Below are 26,474 nucleotides of genomic sequence, written 5' to 3'. Positions count from 1 at the left end.
AGGAGGCGTTGGATTTGTATTTGTCTTTAAAAAAGGGGGGGGGGGGAAGAATGCTATAAGGCAGCGGAGGCTTTTGCCAAAAACATTTATCTTTGCCGGATTTGTTTGGGAAGAGCAGCCTTGTGCACCAGGCAACAGAAGTCTCATCATCCTGGATGTGGGGGATTGGAGCAGGGGAAAAGAGAGATCTTGAAGCCTGGACTTGGGACTCTGCTCACACCAGCACAGGTCTACAAGCTGATTACACACAGGACACACAACTGATCCACAGCAGGCACAACTGCACCATTAGCTTCTACAGTGCACTGGCAGTGATAGTAGCATGGATTACCAAGCACTGCATCAATCCTCTTTTGTTAAAAAAGGAGTGCTTTGTGGAAGGATGGGTTTGTCCGGCACTTCTTTGGATGCAACCTGAGTGCTAGCCCAGGCGATACTGGAAGCAGCATGTCAACACTCTGAATCCCTTCATGTCACCCCTACTAGGGACTGACAGTTCAACCAATATTGGCTAAACCTATTCTACATCTCTCTGGGCAGGGAAGACAGAGTGACATGAGCAGAGAAGGGAGCAGAAGGAAGAACAATGACACACCAGGAAGAAAGGAAACCAGCCCCCTGAAACATCCTATAAACAGACTAGAAGCCCACAGCACTGTCACTCATAGAACTTCCAGTTCTTACAAGAAACCAGAGTCAACGTTAAACAGTGGAGGCCACTGTGTTTGAGGCCCAGAAAATAGTGGCTGCCCAAAAGATTTCAGGGGCTCTGAAATGTAAGCCTTTCACTGTGTGTCATCAGAGGGAGGCTGTCCAGCGTGGACATGGAACACGGCATATAGGGAAATGGAGGAGTTTATGGTGCAGCGGCCTCTATGCAACTTTTCAAGGATTGGTTTGGAATGTGGTGGCTGCTTCTGCTTCCTTGTCCACTATGTTTGGAGGCGCAAGGAATTTCAAATGAGGACCTAGGGAAACTTGCTATACCCTGACCTGGCTGCTTAACCACGAGACGTTCATTACGCAGACCCCACCACACTCAACACTACCTGCAATTTACTAGGCTCAGCAGGCACATCTGCGTTTTCTCCCTCGCCGCTCTCATCTTTCACCCCAAGATCCAAGGGGGCCATCTGCTCTTGCGTGGCAAACCTCTCAAGAACGTCTTGGGACAAGGCATGCTTCTTTTCTGAAGATGTCTTTTTGGGCCGTGGAACCACAAAGAGCATTGGGATAATGCGGCGTGGCTTCAACCCTTCCTCCTCACCAGGAGCTTCGGAGGGCAGGGCATCGAGGGCAGGCATTGGGGGGATGCTTTCTTCCACTGATGCAGACTTGGGCGACTGGGCTTCAGGGCCCCCCTTCTCCGAACGGACCTGATGCTGCCCCTCCCGCTGCTTCAGCAAAGGTGGCTGTGGGAGTAACAGTGGAGGCAGACGTTGTTGCAGCGGGAGCTGAGGTGGCTGGGGCAAGGGGTGGGGGTGCTGCTGCTGCTTCTTCTTCCTTTCTCCTTTTACTTTTGGGATTCGGGTCTTCGGCTTGCATTCACCTGTTTTGACAAAAGGAGATGATCAGTTCCAACAAGGCTACTGCCAAACTCACAACAACAAAGCCTCACATTAAATTATCCCTTTCACCCCATAACTGTAATTATTACCTGCCCTTCACTAGCAGCTCCCATGCCAGGTTACGATGATTTAGAATTCATAATTTAAAACATTTACAAGAAGTTACAGCCACAGGAATAGGGAGGGTCCTGAACACACACATTTCAGGAGTCAAAGACCAGGGTGTAGCATTTGCCCAAAGCTGTACATTTAAATCATCAGACACACCTCTGCAGTGAAGGAATCCTACAACATAGGGACTACCACAGAGAATTCCCTCTTCCAGGCCACTTTCACCTGTACTTCCAAGGGCAGCAAAACTACCCAAATGGACTTCTGCTGATCTTAACACCCAAGAAAGTCTGTACAGAAGGATCCCTGCCTTAGATTCACAATTCATTATCACCAGACATTCCCTAACCAGTATTTAATCTTAAATACTCAGCTTTAAGACCTAGACCCATGTCACCTAACCTTAAGGGCTAAAAAATCAGCATGCTGCTGGTGCTTAATTGGAAAATTGATAATAATATTGCACAACAATTGATTTCAGGGTGGATTACAACCCCACTAAAGCATACCAGCAAAACAGAACCCATTTAATCTACCAAAAATTAAAATCAACCACCTCTGTGGCAAACACCGGGGATGGAATTCCATGCCACACTAAGAAGATTTGTTTCACCAGTGCAAGCATTTCTGCTTGGCAGACAGAACAATATCTCCTTTCTCAAGGTGCTGTTCTGGGGGTTCTCCCAAGTAGATTTGGGGAGATTTGGGGGGGGGGACTTAGCTGAACCTGGCCCAGGAAGTCTTAACCTGGCATCTAAATGAAAAACAGGGCAGAATTGGTCATATCTCTCTGGGGCTAAAGTTCCACAAATACAACACCAGTCAAAAATGCCTTCAAAAATGCTGAGATTCTCCGGATTTTATATAAAACACCAAATCACCCTCTTTCCTGAAGTCTCTGATGGTGCAGGGAGACAAAGCAGAGCTTCTGCTAAAACTCTTAATTCCATCTCTGTGCTACCAACACCCTCCTTGTGTAGAAGAATACATCCCTCACCTGTTCCCAAGACGGGTGGCATTCAGTGAAGTCATGTGAAGACGTGCTTCCAGTACAAATGATTCAAGAACACAGGCAGGTTTTAAACGAAAGCCTGCAATGACTTTCATCTCCTCTCTCAGTGTGAAGAGAACAGGAGTTAATGTGAATTAAGGGATGGCACAAACTGAAGTAACCGTTAATGCAAACACGGCCTAAGTGAGTGATGAGAAAGTAGAAGGCTCATTGTCAGGCCGGAGAGAATGAAGAGTGAACAAAGCCTCAGAAGTGACCAAGAAGAAGTTATAAAACTCAACATAGTCCATCTTTTATTTTTATTTTTTTTTAAAAAAAACAACATTAACCTGTGTGGTTTCCAGATTGCTGGGGTTCAGTTTCTTCTACTACTCTAAAAAAGATCTAAGAACAGGCAAGAGCTCCTTTTGTGGCAAAAGATGAGTCTTGGCTCCCCGATGCCTTTAAGCCCAGCAGTCAGACACTCGGTTTAAGTTCATTCCATACACATAAGCCCTGCCATTACACGCTGGGCAGTCAACAAAACTTGGGAAATGAGGCATTGAACAGAGACCCCTAAATCACTTCTCTGCCAAACAGCTTCTCCTGCAAGGTCTCCGAAAGCAGCGGCAGCAACGTAGGACATGAATCAAGCCAGGCATTGAACTGGGGTCTATCACAAAATGCCGGTGATGCGTTTTTTTTCTTTTTCTCCCAATTCTCTCTTCTCATCTCTTTCCTACCCAGTGCCCCCACCCTGCTCAGAAGCCACCACCATCCATTTTATCTCCCCACTGTCAACTCACGAGTGCACTTTTGAGATCGCACGCAGACTCACTAGGCAGATAGATGCCTCAGTATTTTCCCATCTAGACAGAGGGCCACCCATAAAACAAAAGAGAACTCCCCACCCCCGACTGCCACTTTGTTTTCCGAGTATTTGCACCCCCAAATTGAAATTTCTGCCAGCCTTCCAGTGGGTCATGATGGCAGCTGCCTTTATTGCATTTGTAGTGAATTAATGGAACTTTATTCCCCCTCCCCCAGTAGCTTCATGAATAAAGTTATCAAGTCCATTCAAGGGACAGTAAATAATAGATGTTCCACTGAGAAAGCGCCAACCCCTTCAGCGCGCGTGCACACACACACACACACACACACACACAATTTGATTCTTGAGAGATTGTTTTTCACCTACAAGATGTCTGGACAACTATAAAAGGTCACTCTCCTTTACAAATAGGATACTCAAAGGGGAGTGAGATGGAAGGCAAAGAGAAATGGGGAACTGTAACCACCATCAGGAAGATTTAACAGCTCGCCTCCCAATCTTGAGATGCTGACATTAAAGCCCAGCAAAGGCTATAGGCCAGGGCTTAACACATTGCAAAGCCCGGGGAGGGGGATCAGCTAAGCCAAAGCACAGCATGGGGCTCTACGAAATGAGTAAGCTCGGAGCGAGATGAAGTTGTTAAGACTCCCCCTGCAGAAGCCTATTGCTGGCAGAAGTCTGTGTCACAACATTTCCCAGAAGCCGGTTATTCCAAGAGCCTTATTTACACCAATTTATTTAAAAATAAAATAAAGAAAAGTTAATGAGATCTAGCCAAAAATAGTCAGGGGTGCATTTCTGTAAACAATGCTTCAAGATAAAGCTGGTTTTGAGGCACTGCATGAAAGGAATTTAGAATTTCCTTAGAGAAATGAATGCATCAAATGAGAAGTCAAATTGGATCTCTCCCTGGCCACAAAATGTAAGATTGCATTTACACTCCGTGTTGGGTAGGGGGGTGGAAGCTGCCCCCTTCCTGCGATTACAATGCACTGTCCTTCACTGACTTCTAAACAGGTGGCTTTGGCAGAAGTCGGTGGCAAGTGGAACTATTTCAGAGCAGGGGTGCGGAAGCTTTTTGACCTGGTGGACAAGACCTTTTATCTCCCCAATACCTCTGGCAAGCCAACTTTTGGGAATTATCTGATGTCATTATGACATCACGTGATTAACAGGTCGGTTACCCCTGAACACACTGGCACTCTCCCCACTAGTGATCTCAACATCTGGCACTCAGAAGCCTTATCCTCTGTGGATCTAATTCTCTTTTAAAGCCATCCACTTTTGTGGCCCTCGCTGACGAATTCCATAGTTCAACTACACATTGTGTGAAAAATGTAATTTGTCCTGAATCTTCCAACTTCTGGCTTCATGGGATGCCTACCAGTTCTGGCGTCGTGAGAGGGAGAAAACATTCCTCTATCCGTTTTCTCCATGCCATGCATAATTTTATACACCTCTATCTTGTCTCCATTTACACACTTTCCCCTCTAAACTATAAAGCCCCCCAAATGCTGTAACCTTTCCTCACAGTTGATTTGGTAGGATGAAAGCAGCAGCAGCAGGGGGGCTTGCAAAGCTCTTTGCAAGCAGCCTTGAGCTGCTGCTTTCAACCTCTGCTGAAGAGGTTGAAAGGAGCAGGGCAAGGTGGCTTCAAAGAGGAGGGATGGGGAAGAGCTGAATGGGAACCAGTCCCCTTCCCTGAGCAAGGCATGGTCCGCCAGCTGATTGCTCCTCTGCTGGATCAAGGTGCATTCTCAGCTAATGGGCGGTGTGGGGGGTACACCTTGCTTCAGCAAAGGAACAATTCTGATCCTTCTAAAATCCACATTCTAAAATCACCGGGCAGGCAAGATGGGGAGGAGTCGAGGGCTGGCCCTTTTATTGGGGTTCTTTGTCCAATGCTTCCTGTCTTTCGGCACTTAACAGGTATGGTGATGGTGATCAGTATTTTTCCTTAAAGAGGCCTGCTGCCTGAGGCCAGACCCATGTCAGGTTGTTCTTCAGGAGTATGCTGTACCATTGCCACATGCTCCACGTGCCAGAGTCCATTACCCTCTCAGAAGAGCTTAAATCAATCTAGCCAACAGCAAAGTGTTACTCTCTGAGATGCTTATATACACCCTTCAGGTTCAGACGCAATTATGTCACTGAATACCAGCTGCTGAGAGCAGCAACAGGCCCATGAAGACAATTTGCCTTTGTGTTCTGCTTACGGGCTTTCTGGAAACATCTAGTGGGCCATTGTGGGGAACAAGATGCTGGACAACGAGATGAGCCTTTGGTCTGAATCCACAAGGTCTCCTTTTTTCTGTTTCTAGAGGGGAATCTGCCCTAATTATGAAGAGATGCAGATGTAACGATTCACAGAAGAAACAGTTCATAGGCAGGTTTTGGAGAGGAGTCTGCACTCCTAACTCTTTTCCAAGGGCGGATTCACATCACTTAATTTTTGTACATTTCATTGACTGGCAACTGTACACGCAATCATCTCCATGAATGAGAACTGTATTTGAGGGCCATAAAAATACTCTGCAGTTGTCTGACGCTACTCACAGATGAATTGCTTGACACTTATTTCCTTCACACAATTTAGGGTTGCTGTTTTTTTGTACATTTACTTATAAGGTCTAAGTGGGAGCCTGAAGAAAAGGCTGGCTCTCTACTCCAGAGCTCACAATAAACAAGCACTGCTTCCTAAGGTTTCAACTGAAAATAAGTAAGTCCAGGCTGATAACAGCAACATCCTAGAAGCAGCATCAAAAGCTACTCAGCCACAAAGTCAGAATTTCAGTAACAGGGCTGGAAGAAAAGTCTCCATCCCACCGATGCAGGCAGTTAAGCAGTTGCCAGTAGCGGGGCTCAGCTCCAATTTAAAAGCTGTTCATCTTGAACACAGCAATTCATCTTCCCCTCTTCTCTTCTCAAGGCTCCTCAGCTCTGCCTGTGCCACTTATCTCTCATCCCCCCAGGAGACATCGGCATTTTTCAGGCCATTTATTCCATGCTGTAACTGTTGGGGCTCGTACAGAAGCCAAGCACGTCCTGCTCAATGTGCTGTTGGCTCTTTCAAGATGGAGCGGCAGGGAGTCACTTGCTCTGGTTGTGCAACTCCTTTGCCGCACACCAGTGGCTCCTTGCCTAAGGAGTAAAACAAATGGGTCCCACAAAATCTAGGAGCGACAAGGACTGGGAGCAGTGTATTGTATTCCTGGCTTTCCTGCACAGAATTATTGCAGAATCAAACTACTGAAAAAAGAAACATGGGCAGATCCCAATTAAATCAGGGTTGTACAGTGCAATGTTTGCAAACAATTTTTTTACCCTGCCTTTTCATTTCAAATAGTGCCCAAAGAAGCTAAAAAATCAGTATTTTATTAAACACAAACACATTACACACATGCAAGAGTGAAAGAGGAGGAATATTCCCCAAACCTCTGATTGCTAAAGGCACACTTCTTTTCTGAAATTAAACTGAAGGCACGCTTCCCTCTTGCAGTCAGAGAGGGTTAACTTTTTGAGTTCCTACGGAGTTAATAGTTATCCATTCTCAGAGAAGCCCACCTGCTCTGCTTATGACCATACCTCCCCTAAGTACAGGTAATTCTGCTGTGTCATGAATGACTGGATGATCCAAACACTTCTGATAAAGGCATATCAAAAAATTATCTCCCCAACCCCACTCAACATAAGCTATCTGGACAGAAGAAATGCAAAACAGGGAAACATGTTGAGATGCAGTAGGCAGCCTCTTCTCTGAGTTCTCAGGAGACTTAATTTTAATTAAATGTGTTTTTCAGAACACATTAATGTCCCTCAACCCACAGTCTGAGGAGTAATGGAGCAGAGCCTTTGCGATAGAAATCTAAGTTCTACAACTTGAAGCCCGCCCCCACCGCAAACTAGCTTATTCTATTTCTGCTAGCCGTTTTTATGTTGTGAACTGCCCTGAGATCTGTGGGTGAAGGGCGGTATACCAATTTAATAAATGAAAGAAAAATAACAAATGGCAAAGGGTTGTGCAGGATAAAGAAGTGACACTGCTTTGATACTGGAAGTCCTGCTCAGACACCCGGCTCCCAGTAGCCGTTAGCAAACTATAGCCTCCTGCCATTTTATTTAAGAATGGAAATGAAGAATTTTTCACCTGTTACTAACGCTCCCTTATGACCAATCAGAGTAATTGCAAACATATATATTTCTCACCACCTAGTTTTTTACCCGCCTGTCAAATTTCTTACATTTCCACACAGTGGAATTACAAGCTGAGGGATTGCTGATGTTAGAACATAAGAATATGAGAAGGGGCCTGAAGCTGGAGAAGAGCGAAGGTGAATCTAGTCCCGCATCCTAATCTCACAATGGCCAACCGGGTACCTGTAGGAAGCTTGCAAGGGGGATTTTAAGTGTTGGTTGTATTATGCTCTTTATTATTGCTTTTAGAAATTGCGTTGTGCTTTCTTATTGATTATATGTTTTGCGGTTATGCTGCATGCCACTCGGGGTACCGTTCGCAGAGAAGCAGGATATATAAGCAAACAAATAAATGCTGCTGCTGATTACACTGCGCCCCTCGGAATCTTCCACAAGCCTCCCTTGTTCTAATGAAAGGTATAGCAGCCATACAGATGAGAGATTCCACCCTTTCCAAAGTATTGAAGAAAAATGTATGTCTGTTAGAAAAGCTTAAGCAGCTTTGAAGAAACTTCCAAGGCCTGTCAAGAAAGCTATTTTAGGCTGAATCCTTAATGGCTGTAGTAAATGATGATATATTTCAGCAAGCATAGATTTCATTCTGGCAAAGAAGCCATGGTACTCTCCAAAAGAACCAACAATGCCCAATGAGAATTTGAGAACTGAATTCTGGAGAAATTGCCCCACTTTTGCCCTCTTGTGCCTCAAAGGTGTCATTCTGAAGGGCTGCATTTGGGCAAAATCGGGAAGCAGCAAAGAACAGCTTGCTTTCACCATGATGTGCACGAGCTGTATGCTGGTTCACACAGCTCAAGCAAACCCTCCTTGCTCCCCACTTAATCCAGGGGGAAATGAACCCAGAGATTAGCATTACACCCAGACCCACACTCGCGGTTCCTTTCTCCCATGAATTCTGGTTTGGACAATGCTAAGCCAGCTGCTCTGTGGTTTGTACCCTTGCTGGACAAAGGAAGAGGGCAACCAGAAACACTTCAAGCTGCCTGCACCCATAAACAGTCAGGATATTGTGTCGTAAAGCTGGGAATGATCTTGAAAGCCATTCCCAGTCAGGTACCCTAACAGTTTTAATCAGTTTTAAGGTGGTTTCATATGGTCCTATCTTGAAGATTCTCTAGATCAGTGTTCCCCAACCTTGGGCCTCCAGCTGTTTTGGACTACAATTCCCATCATCCTTGACCACTGGTCTTGCTAGCGAGGGATGATGGGAGTTGTAGTCCAAAAACAGCTGGAGGCCCAAGGTTGGGGAACACTGCTCTAGATCACTGGGAGAGGGTTGGGATCATTGCCATCAGTGAGCCACTGAGTCCATTTGCGGCCCCTTCTACCAATCTCTCTCTAGAGGAAGAGTCTGGCACCTGGACTGTGAGATCCACTGCCAAGAGCCATAAGAAATGGTCCCCCCTGCCCCCGCCAACATATCCTTGATTATATTGTATCTTTGTATGGAACTTAATTTAAAGTTGCTTTGGGAGGCAATCTTGGCTGAAAAGTAGGGCATAAACATAGTCAAGGCTTGCTTACAAAGCCCGTTGGCATCATGCTCATGAAGTGTTCCAAAAACTCCAGTGTCCTATTTACTCACTTGCTGAAGAAAGACAGCAAAGCCTCTTTTTCCAGCAGCTCATGACATTTCTGCGCTGGGAGAGATAGAGCACTCGGTCCCTGTCTCCACCAGGCAATTCTTTGTTGACTCTGGTTAGCAGGTGAGTGCTAAAATGTAAGCCTGATCTAGAGGGGCAAGAAACATTTTCAATGAGAGCTTAGATGCTCATGATATAGAGTTCTATAATGTCCAATAAGCCTTACCCTCTTTGCCATCCAAGGCTTTGTTTTTGTCCTCTTCATCCAAACTTGGGACTCTCCTCTGCTCCTCCTTCACCTTCACCTCATCCAAGGCAGTCTCCATCCCCATGGCATCCCCAAGCAACTTTTGATCCTGTGTCTTATGCCTTCGGGATTGGCTTCGTTTTCTGTTAGCCCTGGATTTGGGAAGGGAAAGAAATGGCAATGCCTCATGAGTGGAAAGGCTCTGGCAGAGGGAGGAAAGCAATTGCTTGGGAGCAATTTTGTAGCAGGATCACCTGGATGAATTTTACCCTTATGATTTCTATATAATCATCTATCCATAGATATATATCCATATATATCCATATATCTTTATGATGATTCTTATATACCCATGTATCTAACTGATTTTGAATCTGCAGAGCTAAATGCTTAGATTTTAGAAATCCAAAAATGACCTCTGCCCCATTTCTCTCCCCCTTGTTCTTCTAATGTACTCAACGACTCACTAACATAGTAGGAAGCAATAAATCTGATGTGTTTGCACTTTCCTCCGTACAGGCAAGCTCCTCAGCAGCTAAAAACAGGAAAACGCTAACCACAATGTTCTAGACAGGAGCAGATGTTGTGTTGATCCATATTATCAACGGACAAAATTAAGTTTCTTTTCCTCTTGATTATTGTAAGTTGGGGAAAAGGTCAGGCTGGTGTACCATCTGAGGAAAGCAGAAGTTGGGGAGTATTCTTTACATGGCCAGGGGAAAGGCTTATGTATGCACTCACTGGTTCGATTTTTGCTGCCATATGCGAATATATACGATTATATCATGTTTTAGGATGTATGTACTCAGGTATAAAGCCTTACTGCACTAGGGCTTCGGGGCCCAGTCTTTGGAAATCATTCCACTGGGTCATTATTGCTCAGCAATAAAATATCACTTTCTCTTTCTCCATTGCTGAGTCTGTCAATTCCTGGACACAATTTGAGTCGGCCACAGGTACTCTATAAATCCTTGCAACAATTTCATAAGAGAGACCCGGATAGCTAACACTGTAACGAGCCAGGCAACAGGTCAGAGCAAACATATGAAGAAAACCTTTCTGAAGACCCTTAGTGGGGACACAGAGTGGGGATTCTAATGTGCTCAGAAGGACCCCGTGTATGCACAGCTCAGTCCACCAGTCTCAGCAACAAGCCTGAAGATGGAGAGGACGGAGCTTTGTTAATGGGTATAATCACCCTCTATGTACATGAAGACAGAAAAGAATAGGTTTCAAATCAACGATATAGGGTGACCCAATCTTGGCTGAAAAACAGGTCATATTAAGGCATGGGTAGGCAAACTAAGGCCGAGGGGCCGGGGACGGCCCAATCGCCTTCTAAATCCGGCCCGCAGACAATCCGCGAATCAGCGTGTTTTTACATGAGTAGAATGTGTGCTTTTATTTAAAATGCATCTCTGGGTTATTTGTGGGACATAGGAATTCATTCATTCCCCCCCCCCAACTATAGTCCAGCCTCCCACATCCCTGTATTAAGGGATGAATAAAGATCAGAAATAAAGGCATGGAACATCCTGATATTAAAGTCTGGAAGAATGTTTGTACTGTATGTATTTTTTAAAGCAATTTTTTTTTAAATGCCCCAAAATTATCAGTTTCATAACTAATGGAAAAAATTGGATTTGAATAAAGGAATACAGATTGTTGGTAACCAATGAGAAGTGTCGAAGCCGCAAAGAGAGAGAGGGAAGTCAACTAACATAACAGGGATTCAAACAAGTTTACTGGAACAGAAAGCAAGTGAATGTAAGGGAAGAAAGAGAAGAAGAAATATAAATGTAATTTCTTTCTGGGAGCCTTTTGTATAGAATACTCAAATTATGGTTTGTACCCTTTGAACAATTTTGTGTATCTCATTAATTCCCTCCCCCCTTTATTATTGTATTTTTTCTTTTCTTTTTCTTTATTCAGGTGTAATTTTTAATTTATTCTTTCTCTGTAATTTTCATAAAAAAATAAATAACAAAACAAAACAATCAGTTGTAGTCCTGGATCCCCAGAGCTCATAAAATGTCCCTTCCCTTCCTCTCTATCTCCTTGTGCAACAACAGGTCGCCTCATACAGCCAAAATTGTGCGGGTTCTGGGTTTTTTTGCAGGAAGTAATGTTGCCTTTACTCGGTGTTTCTGATAAAGCAAACATCCTACATGCAGTGACAGCCAAGAGGCGACACAACTGTTAGTAACAAACATCTTTCTGAAGCATTAAAAAAGTTGAAAAAACTTCTCTGAAACACAGAAGCAAGATTTACCAACACCTGTCTGTAAATACTCTCCCCCCCGACCTCTGTGTATGTATATGTGTGAGCATGTGTGTGCATCCATAGCTACATCTCTGTTAATTAAGTTGCTTCCTGTTGCTTTCAACCCATTAAGTGTCCCCATGCCACTGGTCTCCTGCATGCCATTGGTTCCAGCAAACAGATATGGCAAGAAAGAAAGAAAGAAAGAAAGAAAGAAAGAAAGAAAGAAAGAAAGAAAGAAAGAAAGAAAGAGCCCCCACATATTGTGGTCCCCTCTCCACTCTCTTCTCAGCCACTACCAATATAGCACACAGCAACTCAAGGCAACTTTAAATAGTCCAAAACCTACCGCCCACGTTCCACACCTTTTACAGCCTGTCGGTGGTGGGGGCGGGAAACATTAATTCTGTCACAGCAGAACACAGCTAACGGGAACTTTTAATGAGGCAACAAGCCCAACCGGCTGGTAGTGATATGGGGGCTAGGTAGAGAAATGCTCTACATCCAAAAAGAAAAGAAGAAAAACCCAGAAAGGCAGACACTAGCAGAGGAATTACTAATGACCAGAGTTGAGCCATATGGTCCCTCTCCAAGTGAGTTTACTTCACACTTACAAGACAATTTGTTAGCAGGAACCCACCAGTGGAACCCAAGTCTTGGAATTTTGTTTCACTAAGATTCAGGAGAAGTTGCAATGCTTCCTCAGGAGGGAAGTGAAATAGTCTCCCAATTAATAACCAGATGTTTGGGGGCTATATTTTTAGCGACTGGGGGGGGGCTGCTTGCAGAAAAATTTGGAGCAAACTTCACCTAGTTTAACCCCATCTCTACAAGTAGAAATCAGGAGCTGCATGCTTCACTTTCATAAAGTTACACTGCCTTATGCATCACAATCCAAGTCTGTACACTCATGTTATCTAAAAGTAACGTGAACAAGGCTACTTGTCAATCTCACCACTGCTGAGAATAAACGGGGTAACTTAGCCAAGACCCTGAGGAACTGCCAGTTACAGACATTCTCATACAGTGGTGCCCCGCAAGACGAATGCCTCGCAAAACGAAAAATGCGCAAGACGAAAGGGTTTTTCGGTTTTTGTGTCGCTTCGCAAGACGAATTTCCCTATGGGCTTGCTTCGCAAGACAAAAACGTCTTGCGAGTTTGTCCGCTTTTTTCCTAAAGCCGCTTGAAGAGGCGCAATTGTGACGGACCGTGCTTCGCAAGACAAAAAATATCGCAAGACGAAAAGACTCGCGGAACGAATTAATTTCGTCTTGCGAGGCACCACTGTAGACTGCTGAAAATACCTACAAGTCCAGCACACCATGGATGACTCCTACGTTGACCCTCTTGATGTGAACAGGAGTGTATTCTGCCTAGCTGCAGAATCATATCTGGATCATATCTGGATCCTTTAGCTGGGGAAGACAAACCTCTCCCACATCCATGACATCAAAATGGGTAAGCCATACTGTCAGGGAACTGACATCGGAGCCAGAAGTGGAGGCAAGGCTCCCAAGCGATGCCGGAGAAGGGCCAAGCAGGGAGAGAGGGAACTCATCGGCTGGGGAAGGAAATCAGCGTAACACCAGGGATAAAGGGGGGCGGATGGGGGAATTGGAGAGGGGGCTCCAGGACTCTTCACCGGAGATTAGCGGGGAGAGCACAGGTCCTCCTCTACCCACACCCACCCTGCGCAGAAGACTTCCGCGCAGGGAAAGTAGGCGTAGACTTGGCGTCAAAGAACTAATTTGCTGGAAGAAGTTCAAGAAACGCCCACTGACGGATTCTGCTAGCGACTGAAACAGCCACGAAGTGAAGGGCTGTCCAGCCAGGAAAAGGTTTAACCAGGCAACCTAGCCAGGAGTGGCGCCAACTTACGCACGAGCAACCCCATATAACCATTACACATACAGATATCCTTTCTGTAAAAACTACCATGATACGGAGGTAGAAACTTTTGTTTTCAGCTCAGCCTCCACTGTCTGGCCTTTCACTGACCAGACAGTTCAAAATATCCAAAACACACAATGCAGGTGCCTTATGGAAGCTAAGCAAGTCCAGATCTGGTAGTGCCTGAGAGGAGGAGACCAGCTGGGACCCCATCACGGAAGAAAAGGCAAGATAATAAACACAAATGCAACAAAACAACCCTTCAAATCTTTTCTGGTTTCCTATCCCAGATTGTAAACTGCCCTGTGATATTCAGGTGAAGGGTGGTATAGACATTTTAATAACAATAACAGTAACAATATCCTTGCTCTGCTCTACAGCCTATTTCTCTGCTCAAGGTCTTGCTCATGGCTGTTGTTGGCACCTTGAAATAAGTCACAAGTGAAACAGATCTCGGAGACCTGAGCCACTGCTGGATGCCCTCTTGCCTGCAAGACAACTCCAACTGGGGTAAGGCACAGTCCTGCTTTGCAGGAAGGAACCAACTGCAGGAGAAAGAAGGGGGACCCCTCTAATATACAAGAATAAGTTTTTACTGAGCCGAATGCATTTTTAACAAAGCTCTCCCTCGGGGGCACTCTTGAACAATAAAGAACTTTGTGTGTGTGTATGTGCACCTGGAGTTTTCCTCCCTCTGGATCCAACCAGCACAGACGCTGTAACTTTTTGGATCTCCTTGGAAAGCTGTTTTGGCCAATATTCTAATGCAAGACTTAGTCATCTAGGACTAGGCAGAGTACGGAGGTAAAAAGGTAAGAAGCAGCTAAGGGAGGAGAGCTATAAATAACATGGTGAATGAGCAGGTACCTGACCATCTCCAGGTAAGGCTAGGAAAGGACTTCTGTCCGAATCTCTGGAGAGCTGATGCCAGTTAGGGTAGCCCGTACTAAGATAAACTGACCAATGGTTTCTATAACACAGCTTTCTAGAAAGGGCAGCATACTCCTAGGATTTGGTTCTTCCCCTACAGTGTTACCACTAAACCTCCTCATGTAGAGGCTGCTTTCTTCCTAAAGCGTGCTTGATTTGGGGGGGGTGGGGGGTGGAGCAGGAGACACACACATACACTTGGTTTCATGTCTTGTGGCAGAACAAACCATTTATAAAAACCTTCAAATCCAATGAAAGTCTGTGGAATGGGATCACTGCTCTCTATTGACAATCCACTCTGTTGACCAATTAGCTTTAGCCGCAATCAATTAACCGTTATGTAAATAGCAGCCATGTTTCAAGCCAACAGCTTCACTAAGTTAGGCAGATTTGGGGACAAAATCAGCTACAGGCTTGATAAATAAGAGTCAAGGGCAGTGTGACAAATGGCTCCTGGCAGAGATGGGAAAGTAATGCAAATTTCTTAGGTGCCAGCACACATTTTTTAGGAGCCTGCAATATCTAGTTGTCAGGCACCAGGTCTGCACAGGGCAGGGAAAATCTGTTAAAATTCCTCTCTTTTTTTGGCAGCCCAGACACCCAGGTGCCTGGGATTTTTCCAGCCCTGGTTCCCAGCAGGTCACGCTCAGCTGACAGTAGGGCCTGTGTGCCCTGCTAGAGGATGAGAAGGGACGATTAAAGGCAACTTGAAAAACTGGATCCTCAGCCAACCATCCTCTACTCTGCCAGGAGCAGACATGATAGGATTGCTGATTTAGAGTTAACAAGGTTTTCAAGCAGAAAAATGGTATTGCTCGCATGGTAGTCTGCCCGAGCAGAGAAAATGCATTTTGGTTTAAAACCATAAAACACTTTTAAGCAAGAGAGGGTTGAGGGTGAGGAATGCAGGAAGGAGTAGGAGAAACAAAAGCAAAAATTAAAATAAGTAAAAGGTGATTATACCTGTGAGGTTACTCTAGCTAGCAAATAATTTGCAGCGGTATGTGATGGAAGCATGACATACATATATGCAGAGCACACTTGAAGATGGACTGAGAGCATAAGCTGCTTCATGAGGCATAACGACCACAGAGTGCAAGCACTGTAATGCTGCTGCTGACAATTGACAAATGACATAACAGAGAGCTACCAAAATAATGAGGAGGAGGAAAGGCTAAGAGAGCAAAGTGCATTAGGTTGAGGGTGGGGCAGGAGGGGAGAAAAGAGAGAGGATAACATTTGTACCTCACTAATAGTCATTATCAGGGACGCGGGTGGCGCTGTGGGTTAAACCACAGAGCCTAGGACTTCTGATCGGCATCAGAAGGTCGGTGGTTCAAATCCCCGCAACGGGGTGAGATCCCGTTGCTCGGTCCCTGCTCCTGCCCACCTAGCAGTTCGAAAGCACGTCAAAGTGCAAGTAGATAAATAGGTACCACTCCGGCGGGAAGGTAAACGGCGTTTCCCTGCGCTGCTCTGGTTCGCCAGAAATGGCTTAGTCCTGCTGGCCACATGACTCGGAAGCTGTACGCCGGCTCCCTCGGCCAATAAAGCGAGATGAGCGCCGAAACCCCTGAGTCGGTCACGACTGGACCTAATGGTCAGGGATACCTTTACCTAATAGTCATTATTCCACTGTGGTGACCATTTAGAGGTCAGATTTGCCGTGAATCCTTTATGAAAGGACTAATTAAGCAGACAACTATCATAAATTCTCTCTCTCTCTCTCTCTCACACACACACACACACAAAATTACCAACACTGCATAGTCTTCTGAAGTGTGATGGGGCCTAGAAGCCTGTGCATGTCCTGGTACAGATGATGTCCTCTCTGCCATTGCCTGCTTCACACTACAGTGGTACCTCTAGTTACAAACTTAATTCGTTCCGGAGGTCCGTTCTTAATATGAAACTGTTCTTGCTAATGGGGCCTCTTGCTGCCGCTGCGCCACCAGCACACGATTTCCGTTCTCATCCTGGGACAAAGTTCTCAACTAGAGGTAACTCTTCCAGGTTAGCGGAGTTTGTAACCTGAAGCGTTTATAACCTGAGGTGTTTGTAACTCAAGGTACCACTGCACTTCCTAGGGAAGTTTCATCCAAGGTATCCAGAACTCTGGGAACTGCATCTCCTATGACCTCTACTGCATTGAGTGCACCATGTATGTGAAGCACTCTCCAAGCTCTTCCAGGCTTAAATGGAGAGTCTCAGTAGAGATTAGGACACTTTCTAGATGTCCATAGGGATACCCTGTATGTCACAATCTATTGAAGAAATGTAAACCGATCCTAGTAAAAACAGAGCTAACTCCCATACTGGTTTTGGTTTTTTTAATAGCTTTAGAGGACATAAGACCTTTGGGCAGTTTTTTAGTAGAGGCAGTGAAATCCACTGCTGGAGCAACTGGAAGAAATAATGGGATGGGGAAAGGAGAAAGGCACAAAGGCATCCCAAGCCTTCTTCTGCAATAGTAAGGGCTGGAAACTTGTTTCAAAAATGAACACTCAAACTGGGAGGGAAATGTTCTCAGGATATTAAACTCTATGACAGATAAGTCCGCTCTATGCTAACATAAAGTGTACAGAAGTGGAGAATATACACACAGCCCTGGCTGTATCAAGATCTCCGCACTAGGATTCTGAAACTGAATCCTGACTGGTATAATAAATTGAGTGTGGCAAATAAGCTTGACACTAGATAGCCATCTAAAACGCAAGAGCAAGCGAGCGCAGCTCAAGTCAGACATGTCAACATTAAATGACCTGACAGGGATATTTCAAAATTATGAAAGGATTTGAGGGAGTACGATAAAGAACTATATTTTTTACACTGGAATGGAGAGGGGGGAAACTAAAAACAACGGAAGCAGCATTCTATTGTCATAAATTAGGTGTTAGCCTGCAACCCACCCAGGTAAGGTTTGTTCTCTTCCAGAAAACAGAAAGGCACAAAAAATGCTATCTAATTCAGAAAAAAAGTTGAATTACGGAGCCATTTTATATAAAGGCCCATCATTGTAGATATTTTAAAGGCTGGCACAAAAGACTGCAAAACCTGTTGGGTGTTTTCTATGACACAAAAAAGCTACCACAGTTGAAAGTCAGCAGGAAGTGGGAGGGAGAATTTTGAAGGCAGCATTCCAATGGCTTCAAGTTGCAAGGAAGGAGATTCCAACTAAACATTTGGAAAAACTTTCTGACAGAAAGAGCTGTTTGACAGTGGAACAGACTCCCACGAGAGGTGGTGGTTTTTAAACAGAGGCTGGGTGGTCATCTGTCATGGATTCTTTAGCTGAGGCTCCTGCATTGCAGGGGGTTGGACTAGATGACCCCTTGGGGTCCCCTTCAACTCTAAGATTCTATGATTCAAAAGAAAAGAAGCAAATAATATTGGGTACTCTTGCAGATATTGGGTTTGCTGAACGGGCGGGGGGGGGGGTAATGCCCTATCACTGTATCTATGTGACTCCATTGGACAAAACTCTTCCCCACAAGAGAGGATCATGTTTAGTAAGGTTGTGTCACAATATTCCTCCTTTGGCCCAGTGGCACAGGAATGGGGTGCAATGGGTGCAGGCTGCCCCAGGTGTCATCACTGAGGGGGATGACAAAATGGCAACTTTTTTTTGGAAAAAGTAACTTCCGCACCCACCGCACCCCCCTTCCTACGCCACTGGTAGCTAGCTGAGGCGGGGGGCACTGGGCGCCACACTGTGGGGCCTGCAGCATGCCTGAGCCACACGTCTCTCCTGAGGGGGGGAGGCAGCGGGCGGACTGCCTGCAAGCTCTGTGCTGCTTTTTTGAGCAGCGTGGGGCTTGTGTCTGCCCACCGCCTCAGCTGCCCTACAGCTCAGGGGGAGGCTGCGGAGAGGCTCCACGCAGAGTGCCCTGCCTTGGCCCGCCCCGTGGGCAGCTCACCCCACCCCTGGCTGCAGGACACACACGCCACACCGGGCACGCGAGCGGCTAGCTATGCCGCTGCTTGGGCCTGCCCTCCAAACTGGAAGCAATGTTATTTTTCTTCTCTGACAGTTCAGCAGTGACATCAGGACTCCTGTGGTCTCTCCAGAGCAACTTTGGACATTCTAAGCAAGCAGACAAGAAGTGGGCAAAAATGGACCTTCTTACTTGCGCAGCATCTTTGCTTTCAGGGCATTCTTCGTCTGATTCCAGGTTTCTAGCTCTGGGCTGGTTAGAGCTGTAGGTTTCATGTGGTCCAAGACAGTGATGTCTTTCCCTTGCTTCCATAAGTCGTATCGGTCAGGCTGGAGGACCCGTACAAAAACATCCATAGAGATTTTCACCATGTCTTTCCGGCACGTGCACTGAAAAACAAAGTCCAGACACCCATCAGTCTAGTGTTACAAGGAAAAGGTGGTGGTGGTGATGTACCAACAGAATTGCATTACAGTCCACATAACCCCAAACTGGCTGCCACCAGTGTTCAAAATTCCCATTGTTCTAGGCGCATTTCATGACGAGGAACTTCATTAGCGCAAGCAGTTTCTGAGCTCTGGGCCTAAGATTTCAGATTAAAACTGCAGAGTGGAAGGAAAGGAGGGCCTCTTTCTGCCTCCCCACTTCCAGCTACTCTCTGAAGACTGGAGAAGAGACCCTCTTAAGAATATTAGGGGGGTGGGCTAGACCATGTGAAAATGAACATATTTTAGCCGCAGTTCATTCATTTTCAGCTTTGTCTTCTAGTTATAAAAAAGCACGCCTAGACATTCCGTTGTTGCACCCATGCTCCTAGCTTTCATATCTCGGTTTCTAACACTGGCTGCCACCCATCAACATCTCCAAGCCCCTCTTGTTCTGACTGAACTGCTGTGAGGACATGGAATATGCGCAATCACTGCCTGCTAAGGTTGAAGACAATAGCCCCTAAGCAGAAAGTGAAAAACCTTGCCCACACTTAGGTCCAGGAGGAGCTGCGAATAGACTTGAATAATGGGAGATGGCGGCAGAGGCATGTAGGAAAGAAGGGTGGCAAAATGGAGGGCAAAAACAAGGGACTAAGATGCCCATGTGTATGGGAAGCAAACTCACAGTCCCAAAGACAGGAGGGGATGAGAGCCATTGATGAGAAATGAATGCCCAGGCAAGACAGATTTGGAGGCAGTGGCTGTAGGCCAGAGAGGCCGAAGAGGCAATGGGATGGGACACATATTTGCACATACAGATTTAAAGTTAACCAACCAATGTGGAGGTGGCTGTCTTGGCTCTATTTTGAAAATATTTATGGCTCTGAAAGTGAAGCAGGCAGGAGAGGAGAAGGGGAAGGCTCTCCCTTGCCAGGCTCCCGCTCCTTTGCTGGAGGATTGTCCCCTCCTCCCATTTTCTCATTTCAGAGAGAGAGTTCAGGGCACCACCTTCTGCTCTGCAGTGAAAAACAAGCAATAATAACCCACCAGCGCCAAGCAGGGAGAGAATATTTATGGCCGGGCGATTTCCAGCAAACCCAATTCGCTTAATGAAAAATAGCAGAGGACAGAAAGAAAGATCCCAGAATGTAATTTGGCTACGGAGCTGCAGACTACAGATGGTGCCCGTGTTTCAGGTTCCTGGCTGGGCTGGAGCTCTCCCCAGAGCCTCCATCAACAGTAGCTTAAGGGATTTGTATCGAACAGCTTTCCAATAGTCCCCCCCCCAAAGTAATTAAAAAAGGCACCTGAGTGTGTTCCCAGGGAGGGAAGGGAGGCAAGGCACTCACTTGGAGAAGCAGGGTGCTAGTCTACTGTGGTCTAAGCTGCAATAATGCTGCATCAACAAACCCACTATTGCCCTGCCTGACTCATATGGATCAAAGTGGGAACTATCTGCAAAGAGATAGCACAGGCCAAAGTTGGCCCCTGCAATGCATAGAGAGGACAGGTAATGCAGCTGTGCAACTGAGTCCATACATTTCAATAGCTTACAACTAGCGTGTGGGGTGTGCAGAGAGGGGGGAAAAACTCTTCTATCAAAGTTTCCCTGTCGGTCTCTTGGAGAAGATTCTTAATCGCCATGGGTTGTTCTCTCACTACAAAAAATTAACATTTCCTTTTCCCGGACTACAAAAATAGAGGTCATTTCCAAGCATCAATGAAAGAAGTGGTTAAGAACCCTTTGCCTGTGGTTTGATTAATACAGGAGTAAGGCAGCCAATGGAGCCAAAGTTGCCATTGATCCATTCAAAATGCTGGTTGGCAAATAATATTGAACAGGCACCATATTTTGAACTGAGCAAGGCCTGAAGGGCATTCATCAAAGCACAGGCAAGGGGACATTGAACAGTTTCCTCCCCAGTTTTTAGTAAAGGATTTTCATAGTTAACAAGGGTACATACAATGACTCTGTTTTCAGTTCATAGAGTTCTTTCTATAGGTCAGCTATGTTCAGTTTGAGACACTGCTGTCACAGACATTGCAAGGTTGGAACAACAGAGGCTCAGGCAGAACACTGTCCCTTATTGTGCCTCTTAAGGCATGGGCAAAGAGCTCCTTTTCTTGGAGAAAGAGGTCATAGCTCAGTGGTAGAGCCCCAGGTCAGTGAAAACAATGGACATGTAGTCTGGTTTTCTACAGGGCAGCTCTCCATCATGCAAATAGCAATTCTGTCCTGCCCTTTATTTCCTTCTTCGCCTCGTATCTTCAGTCCTCAACAGGCAAATTCTGACACCCATCTGAACATGAGTGGACCTTGCATGCAGCCAGACTGGAAAACAAGCTTCAAGTTGCTATTCCAAAGGGGTAGCTTTGCCAACAGCAGACTCTGGTGGCATTTTAAAGACATTTGCTACAAAAGCTTAACATAGTTAAATTGTAAGCAAATCTTGGTGGCATATAAAATTTGCCTAGAAACAGTAAGACAACACACCCCTGAGAAACTGAAGATACGCTCTCATGGTTTGACGAACATGATTCTGCTAGAGAGAAGGAAGGGGGGGGAGTGTACCTCCTGGATACAAAATGTTTCTGTCACTCCCAAAGGGAAGGATCCCTCTGGGAGTACTTAATCCCAGCGTAGATTCTCTCGCTGCAACTGGTGTTATTAATGTAGGCACACCCCATGAAGGCTCCAGGAGAAAAGGGGGAACAGGGAGTCCTCAGAGAGCAACACCCAGAGCTGCTTTACTGTCACTTGGCCGCAACGTCTCTCTCTGGTTCTCCCTCCCCCAGTCTCTCTGCAATGCCTCAGCTCAACAGCAGGCACATTTCCTTCTCCCTCGCCCACCTCTTTACATGCACAAATCTACCATGATGTATGTTTATATTTCAATTTTAATATTATTTTATTGCTTTCACACTGGTGCACATGAATAATTTACACCCGGGCTGGGTCCTCGGGGGCCTCTTTCTGCCCAGGCGGCGATATTTTCTCAGCCACTGTGCCGCATTGCTCCCACAAAAGCCTCTTGCCAAAAAGACGTGCGCACCCCCCGCCCTGCATTCCAGCTCCAGCACAGCTGTGTAATCCTTTCTGGAGCAGTGAGCAGCCTGGTGCAGCAGCAAATCAGAGCGCTGCTGACAGATATAAAGGGACTGGGGGACTATTTTCTTTTTCCTTCACTGCACCAGGACCCTAAGCCAAGCTTACGTCTCCGCTTTTTGCTTTGGCACTGTTAACACCTTCACTTGAAGTTCATTAACAAAAGTGACACCTGACCTGATGATCTGAATAAGGAATATGGGTTGTTCTCTCACTACAAAAAAAGGAACATTTCCCTTTCCCTGACTACAAAAATAAACACTGAAGCAGTTGCGTTTGTAACCCTGCTGTGACACTTTAGCAAAGGCAGGTTGCCTGGTGGGAAAATGCTGTGATTACTAAGAACCAAACTGTACATTAAAAGGGAAAAAAAGTATTAAGAGCTCCCATCACAGAATGTGTGTGGGGAGGGGGGGACCCCATGATTTAATGCTTCCTCATGTTAAAAACAAATAGACAAGACTATACCTGGCAGAAGAGGCTGGAATCATCAGCTTCTGATATGCTTTCTACTGAAAGGGTGGGGCGTTTCCATATCAGGGCTCCCAACCTCCACTGCTAAATTTCAGAAGGACTATATACCACGGGCTGCTTCTTAACAAGTGGATTGCACTGGCTTCATCTCTGAAATGAACCTCAACACTCACATTTGTGTTTTCCAAAATTCATGAAGCTCAAAGTTCAGAATAAAGAGTGATGGATTGCTAAAACATATAAACCGGAGTTGTGCTACGAAACATTGTTTACTGGGATGAAGCAGAACATAAATCAGTTTCCAGTTATGATGACACTTGCTCTGTCTGGTTATGAAAACAACATTGGAAATTTCAATACTATTATATAAGAACAAAATCCAAATTTATTGCCATTATAGGGATGTTTATTTCCTGAGCTTTTTCTCTAAAAGTATGAATTTATTTAGGTTTTTTTTCCCTGACTGATACATATGTTTCCAACGTCTTACTGTTATTTGCTGTAATATTGATGGTTTCAGTTTTCAACTTTTTGTTTATTCTCCCCTAACTGGCAAAAAGATACACTTAGGCACCTTAGACTGTGGCCACACCTGTATGTGTTAGTACAACAGAAACAGTTATACTTTTACAATTTTATAAACATACAAGAAAGCACAACCCTGCCCCTTGCAAATTTTCTTGCTCCTCCTACCCCCAAAACCCAATTTTCCCTCCGAGCTTCAAGGTTTCAGGGTAGAAATTCAATACCTGTGGAATTGGGAGTGTCATCTAGAAAATAAACTATTGTGATGGAGAAAGGTAAAAGACAAGCTAATCCATAAATAATGCTTGATGAGTGGTATTTGGAGTGGTACAGATACACCTATTGGATCTGCACCCGTACAAGATTCAGATTCCTCTAGGTCAGGGATCAGAAACCAGTGGCCCTCCAGATGTTGCTGGACTACAATTCCTATCATCCTGCCTGGGGCTGAGTTCCTGGAATGTCGTTTGAAAACTGCTGGTTTTAGCATGTTTTGACTGGCCTTTTCACTGCAACAGACTAACGCCACCCCTCTTCTGGAATTTCCTCAGTTTCTAACACACAATGGCCGGGCCAGTCATACTGCAGCCTCTTGCCAATCAATTTTCAATGTATTTCCTCCCCATGACCTCTAATTGTAGCAATCAACGTGCTGGCGTTTCAAGCCCAGTGATCCAACACATATGCTCCCCATTACCCTTTCTCTGGAAAGAAAGGTGCTTGTTCTCAAAAAGGTTTTTTTAACAATGCCATTCCTTTTTAAGAGAGAAAATTAAAACAAACTGGGACACAAAGAATGCTTGAACGGTTCTCTCAAATACCGGCAGAACCCTAGATCCCTCCCAAGAATCCCAAGCTATTGCTTAAAATATTAAGTGGCCAATAGAAAGATAAAAATAAAAAATGATTGGAAACTCCGCTCCCCAGAGGTCTGTGTAGCACAGTTGATGGACTCTGAAGCTCTTTTCCACTATAATCCACCTGAGGATAATGCAGGACTTCCAAATAGCTAAATTAGCGAGCAAGGTGCTTTCTACTTTTAAATCAGGAACCAATAAAAGAAAATGAGGCTTCTGAAGATAGGCCTGTTTGGTTCTGGAGAGCTTTCTGTAACAAAGGGCTAAGCCCCTTTCACCCCTTGCAGTTGGGAAGCAGTACAGATGTGGACGAAGGGGTGCAATATTAGCCAGGTGATGTGCCAAGAGAGCACAGAGAGGGGCAATGGTTGGGGTTAGGTAGAAAAAGACACTGGAAGCTTAGGAAGGAGGCAACAGGAAGGTTCAAAGCTGGATAGGCAATCAGATGGTGAATGCCGTCAACCACCCATTCTCAGTAACTCTCTGTATCAGTCACTTGTTGCAGTGCTCCAACTGTAAGATGCCTCTTTAAATTATGTCTTGTCGCCCACCTGAGCGGCCCAACACTACCTCTGACCTTGTGGTTCTAACCATGCTGCCTTCCTATGCCTAGAGCAACCACTCCTCTTCATCAATCAAGCCACTATGCAATGTAGAAAGCAGAACCTCTTGACTTCCACTCCAGAGCTAAAAGTAGGAGCTGCCAAGCTGCTTTTCTGGTTCTGCACCTACCGTATTTTTCGTCCCATAGGACGCACCTAGTTTTTTTTGGGGGGGGGAATAAAGGGGGGAATTTCCTTTATTCCCCCCCCCAAAACCAGGTCGGGAAACAGCAGTGTGGCGGCGCTTCGCTGTCTCCCGAGCTTGTGGGGCTGGCCAATGTCTGCCTGGCGCGAGGGGCGCTCTGCTTCAGGGCGCCCCGCACGCCGGGTGGCAGGCTGCTATCCGAAGCGTGGGGAGCCCTGCGGGACCTCCCTGAAAAACAGCGCCCCTCGCGCCAGGCAGCAGGCTGCTATCCACAGCATGGGGAGCCCTGCGGGACCTCCCTGAAGCAGAGCGCCCCGCGCGCCGGGCGGCAGACTGCTATCCGCAGCATAGGGAGCCCTGTGGGACCTCCCACAGGCTCCCCAGGCTTGGTGATAGCTTCAGCGAAAGCCTGTATTCGCCCCATAGGATGCACACAGATTTCCCCTTCATTTTTGGAGGGGGAAAAGTGCGTCCTATAGGGCGAAAAATACGGTAGGTTAAGTCCACTGCCACATGAATCCCATCTAGAACACCCCTTCTGTAAGCAACTCCTTCTCCAACTATGACACTCCAACAGGCCTGGGTCCAGAGCAGGATCTAATATTCTGCAAGCAGCAAGCAACTGCCTCTGACGCCTGTCTGTCCAGAGGTCTATGTGGCCTGCGTGGTAGATCCCCCATTCTGAGCATGGCAAGTGTGAAGAAGGGCCCTGATCTGCCCACCATATCTCTAAGTGAGGCTATCAGGTATCTCCTGCCAGTCCTCTTCATATGCAAAACAGGTACTTAAGGGGTCTACCTGAGGAAAGGGACCAGAAAGAACCAATACTTCCCCTACCCCCCCCAAAAAAAGAAGAAGAATGGGATGAGACTTTAAAAAATCAAGCTGTTTCTTGCAGCTTGTTCTCCTCCCAACATAAAGGTATCCAGTTCTCTTTCCAGAACCAGGATTTCCTATGAAGCTGCCAGGCTTTGCTGATTCTTTGCGAGTGAACTTAAACAATTAGTGTAGTGAATAGATTAGGATTAGTTCAGTTTTAGAGCCAGTGTCCAGGTTTATTTTGTATTCTGTTTGGACTTTCTGCCTGCTTTCCCACAATCTTTAGTCCTAATAAGGTTTCTTAATTTCCCTGTTGAAGTGTGGAGGTTTGCAAGCCTCAGAGTTTTAGGATCCCCACATGCACAGATGCTTGGCATTCAGGCTACTGGGAGTTTAGGACTGAAGTTGTAAGTGACTAGCATGCTCTTATAAGGTCTGAGAGAGCCTCAGATACAGTGCAGGCTGCACTCAAGTAAGCCACAAAGGTGCAGGTTGAACTTAAGGAGTGCTGGAGCACAGGCTCAGAACCATTTAAAAAGTAATTCACTAGTGCATCCCAGATTCCCTCCCACCTGGGTTACAGGAGTAAATGGTGGGAAGGCAGAAACTACTGGAGAGTAAGGTCTGCTGGCAGCACTGCAGGGCTGTTGTGTTGCAGTTGAATAACAAAGGAGTGTGTGAGCGACTCTCTTGGGGATCGCTCCTTCATCAAGTTCCTTGGGAAATAAGTAGCAAACATTTCCAGATGTGCAGCGCTAAATCAACAGCATCAAAGTCTATCTTGTGAGGGATTTCTTTGGGCCATACCAGAAAGGCCCCCCAAACCAGATCCTGGGGTTTACACCCCAAACTCATGGTATAACTGCATAATACTCCACTTCTTTTTCCCCTCCTTCTACCTCCCTCCTGCCCCACTCCCCCCAAAAAATTTTGGGGTGAAATTTGTCCTGCTTCT

General features: G+C 45.8%; 1 protein-coding gene across 3 annotated transcripts in view; it reads right to left on the bottom strand.

Annotated features, from left to right (window-relative positions):
• KDM4B (lysine demethylase 4B) overlaps positions 1 to 26,474 on the bottom strand; it is a 167,052-nt gene that overhangs the window by 50,935 nt on the left and 89,643 nt on the right. For all 3 annotated transcript variants that reach the window (XM_081895426.1, XM_081895424.1, XM_081895425.1), the window contains exons 8-10: positions 18,756 to 18,952; positions 9,524 to 9,696; positions 1,050 to 1,549 (exon numbers count right to left, since the gene is read on the bottom strand). In XM_081895426.1, coding sequence (XP_081751552.1) covers positions 1,050 to 1,549; positions 9,524 to 9,696; positions 18,756 to 18,952 — 870 coding nt within the window. The remainder of the gene's footprint in view (positions 1 to 1,049; positions 1,550 to 9,523; positions 9,697 to 18,755; positions 18,953 to 26,474) is intronic.

The sequence above is a fragment of the Podarcis melisellensis genome, assembly GCF_964234715.1.
Source record: "Podarcis melisellensis genome assembly, chromosome: 18".
Taxonomy (NCBI): domain Eukaryota; kingdom Metazoa; phylum Chordata; class Lepidosauria; order Squamata; family Lacertidae; genus Podarcis; species Podarcis melisellensis.
Note: the sequence above shows the minus strand (reverse complement) of the source record. Positions and strands in the feature narration are given on the sequence as shown.